General features: G+C 37.1%; 1 protein-coding gene across 1 annotated transcript in view; it reads left to right on the forward strand.

Moving 5' to 3' along the window:
• The first annotated feature begins 237 nt into the window (after positions 1–237).
• The window catches only part of TRIM42 (tripartite motif containing 42), a 132761-nt gene continuing 118557 nt past the window's right edge, over positions 238–14441 (forward strand). The window contains 10 exon segments of the mRNA XM_040613551.1: positions 238–577; positions 1627–1839; positions 1842–2315; positions 3629–3737; positions 3739–3821; positions 3824–3906; positions 3908–4099; positions 4102–4444; positions 5126–5355; positions 8269–8332. Of these exon segments, the coding sequence (XP_040469485.1) occupies positions 238–577; positions 1627–1839; positions 1842–2315; positions 3629–3737; positions 3739–3821; positions 3824–3906; positions 3908–4099; positions 4102–4444; positions 5126–5355; positions 8269–8332 (2131 nt within the window).

The raw sequence follows: 14441 nt of genomic DNA on the forward strand, positions 1-14441 counted from the left end.
TATAGCTATCATTATGCATAGATGATGTAATCACTGCATCAGGTACCCACACATAAGATTCTGCCTGTGCCCTTATTTGAATATCTCACTATGACATCACTTTCCAATCTGAATGAAGCGCATTGCCACAGCACAGAGCTTCACCCAGCAGTCAGACCTCAACTGCTGTATTGTGCAAAGAAGGTGAAAGGATCAACGACCTTTCTTCCAAGTATCTGACAGAGGGATGGATGAAAAATGGCATCCTTGTTTGATCTGGTCATGCTGCTCAAACTGCTGTTACTAGACTTGACTTGCCACAGCAGAAAGGAAGAATGCTGCTTGTGTTGGTGCCTTTTGTTTATCAGTGAGCAGAACTGCAGCTGTTTCCCCTGTCCTTACGAAGACAAACCTTGCCAGCACCACTACCACCCATGTACACAGCACGCAAATTGCTGGTGGTGCTGCTGCTTTTGTTCAAATGACCCAGGCTGCAAATGTTGCTGCAGTGGTGGGAATTCAGCTTGTCAGTATTATGAAAGCGGGTGCTGCAGAAGCGCTGTCAATGAACAACATCACTCAAGAACACCAGGAATTAAGGGCTCTGTACAGACCATAAAGGCCTAGAACCGGGTGTCAATCTTGAATAATGATGCTCATGTCAAGGTGATGGAAAATATCCAAGGAAGTATTATAAAAGTTATATTGTATTTTCAAAAGGGTAATGTCCACAGGCTAAGAGGCAAGTTAAGACTATCAAGATTTGAAGAGAACAGGGGTTAGCACATCCTGACAATCAGTCCTCTTCTAAACTAAAATAAGAATAATTTTAAAATGCCATTTGAAAGTTTTTGCAAATAATATAAAGAATCAGTGGTAATAAAGGTGCTACTAACACTAAGAATTAACTTAATTCATTCTAGGAATCAGAAATAATTCAGAGGTAATTAATTTCTTAAATGACTAAAAATTAGGATGATCATGTGTAAATGTATGTTATGTTAAGCAGAAATGTCTTCAATTCATTTTTGGAAATGGTGAAACACTTAGTTGTGCTACTTTCTTGAGGAAATATTCCACCTTGAAAATGCAAAAGAAAAACGTTTTGACATTTATTGTCTTAAGTTTTCATTAAAAAGAAAATATTCTGAAAATATTACCAAAATTATCATAAAAGAAAGCATTTAATACCCTCTGAAACAAAATAAAGGGTTTTGTTTGAATTGCACAAAATGGTTTTCCCTGCTCTGGTTATTTCTTGTTTCTATTTTGAAAAATAATCAAAGAAAAAGAGACAAAATACATTTCACTTTGTAACAAACCCAACCGAACCATATTCTTTTCATTTGGCCACCAGCAATAACTCAACAAATTCAGACAGACCTACAAAGACTGTTTATTGTTATTGTTGGCAAGACTATTCAACATATAGTGAAATAATTACAAAAAGGAGAAGAAAAAAAATGGATTCTTGATAGTGATAACCCAGTTGTTTGAATAAACAGTCCCACTACCGTAAAAGGATGGTTAGCATGCAAAGCAGAACCGCTTATGTTGTAATTTTGTGTCTTAGATGGTACCATTATATTCAGATATTTTTGTTTGAGTCCTTGGGGTTGTTTGGTTGGGTTTTTTTCCCAATTTTATTTAGGTCAAAAGATGTTGTGTCAAGGTTTAGAACCAGGAATAATGGGTCTGTCATTACAGCAGAAAGGAGTGTCTCCAGCCATGCTTTCCGTGGCCAGCTTGCCTCTCCACTGTGTAAGCAATTGTTTCTCCAACCATTTATGCTGCCACGCAAACACTGCATTTGTAAGTATATAAATAAAAGCAAGACCAAAGCTGAAATAAGTGAAAACTTTCTATCATTGTATGCCCAGTGTGTAGCAAAGCACATTGCCTCCCATACAGAAATAAAATTCAGCTGAGGAAGAATTACCTCAGAGCAAAACTAGTCAAGAAACACATGCACAGAGATGACTTTCTAAGGAGGAGATTAGACCACTGTGAAAGACCTGTCTACTGTGAAGCTTGCAGGGAGAGAAGGCAGCCAAAAGATGTGGAACGTCAATTGTTATAACTATGTCTGCATTTAAATCATAGTGAGAATGGTGCTCAGGACCACATTTTCACCAAAACTCACCATAAAGATCATGAGTGGCAGTGCTTAGAGCACGGCAAGTCAAACCTCTCTGAACACTGTCTGGATGACCACAAACTGATCTGTGGGTTCTGCAAGAACTCACTGCACAATGATCACAAGAGTGTTCTCCTGGCAGTCATGTGTTCAAGACAGGCTGCTTCCCTCTTTGATACAGTTGAAGAATTTAGAAAGGGTATTTTCGCTCCTTCTCACGCCTCCTCGGGAAAGAAACTTGAACATATGGTTGACAAGCTATATTAATTCTTGGCACAGCACAAGAGTCAGAAAGGTGGTTTTCCCACCGTAGAAACCCCAAAGGAACAAGACCATAACAAGCATCATGAGCCAGACTCAGCTATTAGAGACTGAAGGATATGTATGTGGGATGGGAACAGAGATGTGCCATCTCGGGAGGGGAACCTTCATTTCATATTGCAGGACCCAGCATGGAGTAAACACCAATTACACCTGCAGAATATAACAGTAAATATTTTTTAAACAGAAATACTTTTTAAACAAAAACTGCTTGAACAGTAACTGCTTCTTTCTTCCCCTGCAGGCAAGTTACAGATTGTCCCTCTTCAGTCAGCTTTATGTTTATGCCCCTGCTGACTAAGAGGCAAAGCGGTCACATTTTTCTGAGGTACCACAGCAATGTCACTCCTTTTAACTAAGACTTGATCCATAGCAGCTAAGGGGCTGAACAGACTAGATAAAACAATTTTATGACTTCCTTTTAATTTTGATCTTTGCATATAAATTCACAAATGTTGGGGACATAATGAAGTTGCATGGAAAATAACATTCAGAGAGGTAAAAGTGAACTATGCAAAATGAGAAACAGCTGGAAGCATTACATTCTCTATCTTGAAAAAAAAATCTTAAGTTTGAGAAAAGTTATATGAAATATTTGTGCAGGATTTTCTAATGTGACATTGTTTCCTGATGTTAGCTGAATGCCACTGGAATTTACTATCAGCCTTTGGTATTTTTGGTTCTGTTCCTTCACAGTTCACAATTTTTCATGTCAGAAGAGTTAATCACGCCCTCACCTAACGGCCATCAGAGGAATGCATTGGCAGCCACAGGCATAACACGAGCTATTCAGTCACATTTGCTGCCATCATTTTAACCTCATACCGACATAGTGAATTTTCAAAGATAATAGAGAACTACAATAAATTAAACTTCAGGATTTACCTCATGTAATGAAGTAAAAATTATCAAGCCCAATTTGGGGGAGATAAATTTAAGTAAGGAAATAATAATAAAGTGGCAATTAAATTCCAAATTTTACACACACAAATATCTTCTGTCAGGGCTTACCAGGAGCAGAGATGAGAGAAAAATAGTAGAATCCTTATTCTTGTCCCATGTCCTACCAAACCTGAATTTTTTTTAAGCTCAATTCTATCATTATGCCTCTAGTAACCACTACATTTTAGTATGAATTTGGAACTACTGACCTATTTTTTGTGTTTGTTGTTTTGTTTGTTTTTTTTACAGTATGCCGAGGAATTAAAAATGATCTAATGCAAGTTAATCTGTTAAAAAAACATTTCAAGACCTATAAGGACACCAAAAGAAAGGAGATTAGAAATGGTTTCTTAAGATTATGTTCTTTATGAACAAGAAAAGGAGATGATGGAGTTGCTTGAAAACATAGAACTTAAAAAACAAAAAGAAATATCAGAATACATAAATATACATCCAGTCAGATATCATATATGGATAGCCTTATTCAATACTCTAAAAAGGCTGCTAAGGGGGAAAGCCAAGTTATGTTTTTTGCAATCTGCACACTGCTTAGTGAAAGAAATAGAAAATGCAGTTCCTTCCATTTTCTAACCTAGTCCACGTCTAAGAGGAGATCCCCTAACAAAACTTCAACTCAACTTTGATGAACTGTTCTCTGTTTTACAGGGATTGGTCCCATCCCTTAGCAGAATAAAGCAGTCAGAAACTAAAGCAAAAAAAATATTCTCTATTCTTTTAACCCAGAGGTAATGATTCCAAGGCATGTTTCCAGTACTCCCAAATCCAAGCAAGCAATATTGTTCCAAAGCTCATCTTTAAATTCCTTGTTTGATTTCAGTGTACTGCCTAAAAACACCGTCGGAAGACCAAGCTCTACGTCCTCATCATCCTACACAGAGTAATGAAGCGTGTGTGTGTACCAGGATGCAGCTTGTGAAACTCCAAGAAAAGAAAGAAAATATCAGACTGTTAACTTTTCATGTCTAGAACTTATAGACACTGAACCACTCCCAGCTGCAGGACCTGTTGTTATATACCAGACCATTGTTTACTTGAGGTCTACCAAAGACATTAATAAATTATAACATATATGCAAGAGACCATTATACTTTCAGCCTGTTATAGAGTCTGAAACCATACAAGTTCGAGTAAATAAAACTACACTATCAATTTAAATACTCTATTTGTAGGAGACAATGTATTTCAAGCTCACCTTTTGAGAAACTGAAGCATAAATTGAATCATATCACATTCCTACTGTAGTCAATATATTATTATATATGTGATATAAATATGGTACATGGAAGGGTCCAATGCAGAAAGAAATGGATGTACCGTGTTTGTATTTAAATATCTGTATGACAGATCAAATAATTTGATCCTGGTCTTGACCTTCAATGTGATGACATCATAGCCACATAATTTTCATTATACATTTTAGATACTAACAAAATCAGGATGCTATTTGCATAAGATCCTAAATGCATGTTGCAAAATGCTGATTATTGTCACTTTTAGTGTGTTAGAAGATGGCATTATGAAATTCCCAGGAGGTATCTCAGCATTTTCCAAGACCACAAACTGCATATCTTTCACATACATTTCATGCTATGATTGGAATTTCAGCTGCATTGGAATTTCAAAATTAAAATCTACCGAACAGGGGCCTTGCAAAAAAAGCAAAAATGAAAATGAGCAAAAATAGAGTACTTAATTTTGTACTACAGAAGGTTTTTTTTCCTTCACAGATTTACTGGACTTGTCTCACAGAAGATGTGGATTTCTTTGAGGTAGAGTTTGATGAAGTTGCTGGTACTGGTCCCGATAACATTGTCCAGACAGAACTAGCTGGCCAGCTAAGCAAAAACCAGTATCAGAACCTTGAGATACATAGTCTGGATCCAAATACAGAATATGTTTTTAAAGTCTATCCTGTCAATGCAAGTGGTTGAGGAGAATGAAACAAGATCTGTAAGGTATTATAGATCCTTCCTATACTTCATAGAGTTGCCTTAACTTTCTTGCCTCCACAATTGTTTTTTACCCCATGTATATATGAGGGAGACTGATTACATAAAATGTTGCTATTCACTTATCTAGGTAAGTGATACTAAAATTTACACTGGATTTTTCCGTATGTTATTCTTTCTGGCTCAGTTTGCAATAGCTTGAACTATGTAGACTATTTCTCATTTTTTCTAGCAGGGATGCAGTGTCAGGATTACATCAGACAAGTCATTATAATTTATATTGCTTTAGAACTGAGACTGCCTTTGCACTAATCCCTCTGAACACACAGAGTAGGAGTATGAAGTGTCAGATACAAAAGCTTTCATGCTAGAACAAGGCAGCAGTCGTTAAAAGAGAGGAAATAAACAGAAAATTAAGAATATTCTTTAACACCTTTGGACACGAGTCTCCTTTACTGTGGTTTTAGAAGGGAAGGAAAAGTGCTGCAAAGATAAAAGTTAGAAGGAGTAGGAAGGTATTCAAAAAGGTGTCAAAAGTCAAGACATTTAATTACTTTAACACCCTTTAGACATCCCAAATCTCTTGCTGAAGTCACCTTTAGTTTTTCATGCCTTGCTGAAAAAATACATACTTAAATCATGCTTCCTCTTAGTGAATTTTCAGTGAATGGTGTATTGAGGAGCTGCAGTACCTAAAAATGGTAGGTATTATTCTCTGTTCCATCCATGCTTCACAGACTTTTCCTATATCAATTGCATCAAGTGCTGTCCCTTTCCAGGCTTCTTGTCCCTTATCACATTTAGGGAGTAAAAGTCTCAGCTCTGAAACAGCATTCAGACTTCCCACTCACTTCACAAGTTTTAATGACAAATGACACCTTCCTGGACTGCTCCACTTACCATACTTAAAACACTGAGCACAGGAGGTTTTGGTTTTTTGGTGTGTGTGGTTTTTTTGTTTGTTTTTTGGTTTTTTGTTTTTTGTTTTTTTTATCTAATGCATTGGAATGCTATATTGATTTTCCTTCTGAAAATTGTTCTTTGTGCATGGAGCACAGTCACATCAATATTCCACAGAAACACAAACTCAACATCTGCTGTAATTTACAGGAGAGTTTCATATCAAATGAAAATGAGACAGCATATGTGACAGACTTTTATAAATTTTCTTTTTAAAAAGAACTACCTCTATTCCTTTTGCATAATATCAGACTATTTTACTTCACCAGTTACACTACACAGAAAGCTTGTAAGAACTTTTTAAAAAATCCAATGCCATATTTTCTTTTAAGTAGGGGATTTATTCAGAGCAGTATCATTATTCATGTCTAACAGTTACCAAGTCTGTGAGGGAATGTAACTGTGATGCCTGTGACAGATCACAAGGAGCCCAGGCACCAAACTATGAAGGGGAGGAAGGCGACAGAAAGTTTTGTTAGACAGCAGCTACTATTTCATTCTTTGGACTAGAGCTGACGCCATGTCACTGATATGCCAAAATATCAAGTCCCACAAAAGAGGTTATTCAGCCATAGGGTGTTATTTAACAGTACAAGCAGGTTTCCCAAGTCTGTATGCAGCTTTCATAAGCAAAACAGAAAACTGTGGTTTTAGGAGTGAGGGAACTTCTCTCAGCCCAAGAGCATGATTGTTGGCTTGCATCTGAATCACAGCCATTTGTCAGTGTGTGAAACACCATGGAAGTACCACCATATCCTTCTTGCATGATCACAGAAGCTGCTACAGTGGCATGATCTCTTTCCCAAGAAGATTTCAAGACAGTTGACTCAATATAGGCTCCTAATGCCTCAGGGAGTGCCCAAAGGTATCTAATCTATCTGCACAAGGCTGACAGATGACACTAGACTTGGAAGATGCAATTCTGGAGCAGCAATTGGGAAGAAGGCAGGTTACACTCAAACATCTAAACTGGCAAACAATGTTTATGATTTTGGCAACTGGATCCTAATTTAAGTCAGTTGAAGGAATTACACTGCACTGCCCTGGGTAAGGGATATTTTTGAGTATGTGTTGAGGTTGTGGAAGATCCTGGATGAATGACAGAAACTGAAAGCTGCCTTGTCAACCAAACTGCAGTATTAAACAGCCCTGGCAATCCATGCAAAACTGTGCCACAAGGCAAGTAGCAAAGAATCCTCTAAGGATGAAATTCACTGTTCCTTGGAGACTTTCAACAGAGTAGGCAAAAATTTGTTGCCCCAGAGAAAAAGGATTTAGCTGTGTTTGCCATGGGAGGAGGAATGAGAAGCACTAAGGATGCAATTAGAAAACCAGGAAGGGAAAATGCTGAAATTCTGAAATCCTTGCTCCCATTGCTGCCAGTACTACCACGCTTAGAAGAGGTGCAGCTGTTCACAGTGACCTGCCACAAATGGCCATAGACTTTGCGTTCAACTTGTCTCTTGAAACTGTCAACCACAGAAAAAATGATAATTCTAAATGGTGGTTTTGTTACTATTTACCATTTCATCATACTCTTTTCAATTAAACCTTTGGAAAGCGATTTTTCAAAATTACCTTGGAAGCCAAATGCAAAATGACTTTTAATAGGATGTGGGCTTCTAATTTCTGTGGTCATATCTGAAACTCTTTCCTTAAATGACCATCTGCCAGAACCTAATGACTATATATTGTATTAATCACTGTAATGTTTGCCACCAAACAGTTGCTTGTCTTCAGTGTAATTTTTTTTTAAAGAGCACCGTTTCCATTTTTCCTCCAAAATAAGAACTTAGACTTTCCACAGTTTAACATAGATAAGACAGTTTGACCGCTTTGAAAATGCATCTGTAAGTGATAAGTTCTTTTGAAAATAGACACTAATTAAATCCTATCCCCCAAATAATAAATACATGGACCTCTTCTGTACTTTAATACATTCTTATGTCTTACTTGCAGATAGTCATCTCAGATGAATATGGGAAAATCGAAGACAGGTGGGAGAGTCAGAAGAGTATTCAGGGTACTTTGCATACTTCAAATAGACGACGAATGAAGCCAGGGATTCTTTTTTTTTTTTTTTTTTCTTTGAAGAATTCTAAAATGTGTATGCTTTCTTATGCAATATGCCATTTCCCACTGAAATTAGCAACCAGAGATCTAACAGTGAGCCCTTCAGACTATTATTGCTTTCTGGCAAAGAATAATAATAATAATTAAAAAACCCTGCCTTTTCATTAGCTTTTCTTTTTTCAGATGCAGCTCTAAGACCTAAGGAAAATGCTATGCCACGCATAAAAATATAGTATAAAACACATTATATTTGAGGGACCTTGGCAGCTTCAAAGGAAATAAATGACATATTTGCATTATAAGTTAACATTCCAATTATTGTTTCCTATGAGACCATTCAATATCAATTCACAAATTGCTGCAGGAGCCTATATCACACTTTCCTTATTTTTAAAGTGCAGGGTAATTTCATCTATACGTACACACCTTCGGTCTCAGCCTCACTCAGCTGAAGCACAATGCGCATGCAAACATAGGACACTGGCAACAGGCAGGACAAGAATGTGGGCAGGCAAAATTTTATCTCCTTACACACACACTTAGTAATGGTTAGGTTTACTTGACTGTTGTGAAGGTCACCTATGTGAGTTCTGAAGTACCAATTTGTTAAAAGTAGCTGCAAGTAAAATCAGGAGAAATCACAGCAGCTCTGGTCCAAGGAGCAGGAGTTACTAGATCCACAGCAAGTTACTGTGTTGAAATAATCATCAGTAATGACTACTGTCCTTCTCCATGCAGGAGTGATCTTCCTTTCTTTCACTTCAGCCACACCAACAAGCTATGCATATCTAGCTATCTATGTTTTTTACACACATATACATATATGTACTTATAGGCATCTCTTCATATATGCTTGAACATACATGCACACACACACACACACGTATATATATGTATTTAAATATATTTACAACTCTCTTTGCCCCAGTGCTATCAAGCAGGGCATTTACATGGGAATGGAAATAGGATCAGGGCCACTACTAGCTCTTTTAAACCCCTTCTGTGTATTTGTATGTTTGTGTCTTACCTTCAGCACAGAATAAACTTTTATGGAAAATCATGTATTATGAGTACTTCCCATGAAATCTTGGACCTCCTTCTGCCTTAAGGCAAAAAATAAAACTTAGGTATAAAAATTATTAATATATAATTTTTCCATTACACCTTTCATTTTTGAAGCTCTGGTTTAGTTTTGCATAGTTGCTGCAAGGTAGTAATATTCTACACACTTTGTGGACGGCTAATGTGATAAAAGAGTCCAAACAAAAGGCAACAAAATAAAGATCTGAACTCTGAGAGCACCTAGTTCTCTATGTTGTGCTAACCAGTGAGCGATTGGTGATGCTTCAGTTAATATGTATGTTCTTGCCAGGATCTCTGTGCAGTCTTTTATGACAGCACACTTTTCTTTTGATGAAGTCTCTAGGTAGGGGTAAAGGGTATTAAAAGTAAGCAAGGTTTGCATTTTCAAACGTATTGAACAATTACAGCACTGTCTGATATTAAGAAGCTTTTTTTGAAACATTTAAAGGGGCCTGACGATCACACATGACAAGCACCTGCATCCTAAAACTTCAGCTAGGTTTTTGCAGAAATCAAAATATCTGAGCTCTCCAGATAGTAAAGGCCAATTATTTCTTCAATACTTGTGGCTTTTTAAACCCCTTCCCCAGACAGCAACATTTGACACCTTTTACAAGGACATGTGAGTTTTTGCTGATGCTCTATATTTCCCCAGAAGCTCACCCATCTGGTATTCCTTTTAGTATAATTCTCTGTAGATGGATAAGACTGCAATTTGGATCAACTGTATAAAATCCTTTTGCACCCCCTGGCTATCCATTGGTAATAGCCTTCTGTACCCAGCAGTTCTTAAGAGATGCAATTTGCAGTACATAGTTCTGTGCAACAGCCAAGCAAAGCTCCAATCCCCATTTCATGTAAACAGTGCCTCAGATCACTTGAATAGGGAACATTCTATCAATATCACTAAGAGATCAGAATCAGTCCAACCCTACAAAGCTTTAGGATTTTTATTAATTATTGTGGGGCTGCTGGAAGCCTATGTTTCTTTTCAAGCAAATTACCTTTCAAACATCTCTATCTCAGCTCGCTTTGCTTTTTTTCCAGGGTTGCCTCTTTATTTTCATGGGAGAAAAAAAATGTAGTAGGTTCTTTACATACAGTTCAGTGCCTGCCTATTGTGAGCACCGCCAAATCCCATGGGGACTGGATGTCTACAGCCCAATTTACTGCACTCCTTTCAATAAGCAGGCAAGGCAAAGAATAGAATGATTTTGCTTATCTACTGCTTGCTGCTCAGTTGTAGCAATGGGTGGGGAGGCAGCACCATCTCTCACCCCGTGCAGAAATTTTTCAGCTGCATGCCCTGAAATTGAAATTTTGAGATGTTTATAAATAAATAAAAACCTGCCTGTATTTAATGCAGTGAGATATTTGCATAATTACTTTTCAAGGTAATGAGTGTAACAGAAGCCAAAACACAGAAGGTTGAATATCTTTAGAGAAGCCTGTGCCAGCAAATAAACACAGAAGTCTTGTAAGTATCAAATTGCAGAGCAGTTTAGAACCGGTGTAATTTATTTAGGGAACAATAAGCATCTATTCATGCTGGGCAGGTGGCCAAGGTGAACAAATGAAAGACGTATATGTAATTGAATATTAGATGAGCCATCATTTCATTTCACCACCATTTGTCTCTTGCAATATCTGTAACCAACCCTGCTGAACAAAACATCACAAAATAATGGTAGCTGTCAAACTACATCCTCCAAAGCCAAGCAAACAGCTGGGCTGAAGCAAATAATGACAATTTGAAAGAAAATCTTCTGATGGTGGCTACCGATTTTGTTAAGTGATGAAATCAAGACCAACACCAGTCTAACACAGAGATCTAGTCAGTGACATCTCTGCCTTCCTGGATATTATTATATAATAATATAATTATTCCTGGAAATTATATAATTTAATTATTCCTGGATGTAATTTAATCATAAATTAGCTGGCCAGTAGGAGATAGGTTGGAGATGCAGCTGCCTAACATGTATTGACACAAAGCAACTAACCCATGATCCTGTGTATCAAATCTCAGGCATCAACTATTAAGCTGAGGTATTACAGTATTTTATTATCACTTGCTGCATAACCCATCAGGAAGTAATTAGTATCAATATTATTCAAGGGACTGTAGTGTCTTCTTCAAGAATATTTCCAAGACCATTATAGAACTTTGGAGAACATCGGTCTGCCTGTAAGACATTATTTCTACACAAGAAGAGGCAGTGGTCTTTGGGGACCTAAATCTTTAACTGACAATGCTGACTGAAAAATATTCGAAGTTTTTTCTAACATAACTACTGTTCACAATGTGATGAGACTCACATTGCACCTCTGTACAATACGTAAAAGCGACTTGATAGCTGAACTGAAATTCTGAAGTACACAACTACAGGTAAGTATTATTTTAAGCCACTGCATTTTAAGGCAATAAAGCATAGCAGTAAGTACACAAATATAAACATCGCCTGTTAAAACTGTTCTGTTTTGACTGCAAAGCTGTGAATTAGTGTTGCTGAGAAATACATTCTAAAAACTAGGAGGTTCTGCAGTAATAGGAGAGACACAAAAATGAAAAAAGAACTAATAATCAAAATGGTTTGGACCAAGTCCCGTTTCTATCTTATAACTCCAAATCCACAGCTTTTAGTCCCCCAAAATGCTTCTCAAATCAAAATCATCTGGATAATGGAGAGCTTTAAAAGATACAAAAATACCTGCATAATAAAAGACAGACTAGATACTAGCAAATAAAAATTACAAAAATAAGGAGGAAACATGTCCATAAATGTAAAAGGTCTGGCTACTCTCTCCTGCCATACAAAATGGATATCAGAAGTGTTATGTAACCAGAACAAAATTCAGGCTTAGACATCTCTTCACCTGAAAGTTAACAGTAACCTGTTGATACTTAAAGACATAAATGAAATTACTGGAGATCAAAGAGGATTTACACAGAAAAATTAACCATGATCCTGTTCTCTTGTGTTACTGAGGTCCCCAAGCTTTCACTAACATTATCAGGAGCGTTACTATGTGTAAGAGAATGAGGTACTCAAGATCCAGCTAAGTGATGGCAAAGGAAGAATAAAATGACAACCTGCCTGAAAGGTGTAAATGACTAAGAGGAAAAGGAATAACTTACTAGGTAGTCATGTCACAACAGTGTTCAGAACTCACTCACTGCTCTGACCTAAACAGTTGGTGTTATACAAAATTTAAATCAACAGTCAATGGGTTACATATTGGCAAAGCCTTTTCAGAGACAGAACTGATTCCGATGTACAAAGCAGTATTAGAGAGAGTCCACAGGACAGCAATAGCCAGTCTCATCCAGTAAGGTACATTTCAGCTTAAGGAAGAGGAGGACGACTTTTTCTTCAAAAGAGATTTACTGGAGCATGCAGGTCACAGGAAATGTAACCTATCAGCCTGGAAGTTCAAACCAAAACCACCTTGCCCCAGCCAGTGACTCAACAAGAGAAGTGACCAGAGTAGTTTGACCAGACCCAGCTATCACAGCCATATAGCCTACCTGTAGCTCAACTACCTAGAAAGTATTTTTGCTTTGTTTTGTTGGGGTTTTCTCCTGGCATGAATTCTAGCTTTATAAAATGTAAATGGTTTGCTTTCTCAGCTACACAGATTTTGTTTCAATCATTTCATTATCTTGCAACATTGAAAGTGCTTTAAAAATTCATAAGAAAATTTGCTTCCTTCCCCTGCATTTTTTTGCCATACATATGTTAAACAACACTTCAGAGAGAAATCTCAATTGTCAAGAGCTCTTGCAGCCATGCATCAATCTTTTTAATAGAGTTCACTGGGGTTTCTTCCCCCTCTTCACAATAGTAACTAAGAAAGACTCTATAAATTCTGGGATTTTGGTCTGCAAATAAAAATCTTCTGGACGTGCCCTTGCATTTATAAATGTGTTAGTTACTATGAGATTTTGCATTGCTTACTTTTAGCTGCTCGTGGCAGGAAACAAATCACAGTCAATCTAAAATCAAGTCATTAATTCTACTACAACTCAAATGCAGTAAGAATATTTCACAAAACTCAAGCTGAAGGGGGAAAAGTTTTTTATTGTTGTTTTTTTTTTTAAAAAGACCTTTTCAAAGCTTGCATTCCCCAAAACATTTGAACACATCCATGACTTCCCAGGGATTTGTGTTTATTTTTTCTCAGCAAACAATTTGAGTAGAAATGACATTGTATTTTCTGGCAATTTCACCTTCTGAAATGTTCAGCTTTTCATCAGAACGCCTGCACAGAAAGTATTATTTCTTCATTTTAATGTTACTGAATATACACCTGATTTGCACAGACAGCTCTGAATGGGCTAACTCTTGTTCTCCCAACACTGTTTATCTGAAGGTTAAAAGTCAAAATGGGGTTCCATAAGAAAAACTAACCATCCAGAAACCAATTTTTCAAAGTAATTTTCAAACCTCATAAGACAATACAAACTAACGATGCAGAACTCGATGCTCCAAGAACTCCTTTTAAGCTAAAGAAGCAGTGGCTTTTGGTCATGAATTCTAAGCGCTCTGGATCCAATTTACAATAGGTGTGCTGAATGAATTGTCTTATATTACATCTCACAGAGTGATCTTGTAAGAATAGTCAGGTTAGATAAATGCACAGCCTAGTGTGCTATCCACTGTCTTTAACAGTGATCAGCAGCAAGCAGAAGACTGTAAGAATGGTTATATTCTCCAAGGTATGGCTTAAGGGTTTCATCAGCCACAGATAGCTCCTTGGTATCTAATAGCTCACAAGGATTTCCTTCTTTGAATTTGTCCACTCCCATTCTGAGACTCTGAGAACCTTTTGCCTGTATTATATTACCTCTATTGCACAAACTTTCACCCTCTTCAGCAGCAAAATCAAACTTGAGTTCAGAAGTTCATCATACTGGACTTGTGTTTAAAATTCCTTTCTACCAGATAAAGCAACTAATATTGCCTAACTTGTCT

Source organism: Falco naumanni, chromosome 13 (assembly GCF_017639655.2).
Source record: "Falco naumanni isolate bFalNau1 chromosome 13, bFalNau1.pat, whole genome shotgun sequence".
Classification (NCBI taxonomy): Eukaryota; Metazoa; Chordata; class Aves; order Falconiformes; family Falconidae; genus Falco; species Falco naumanni.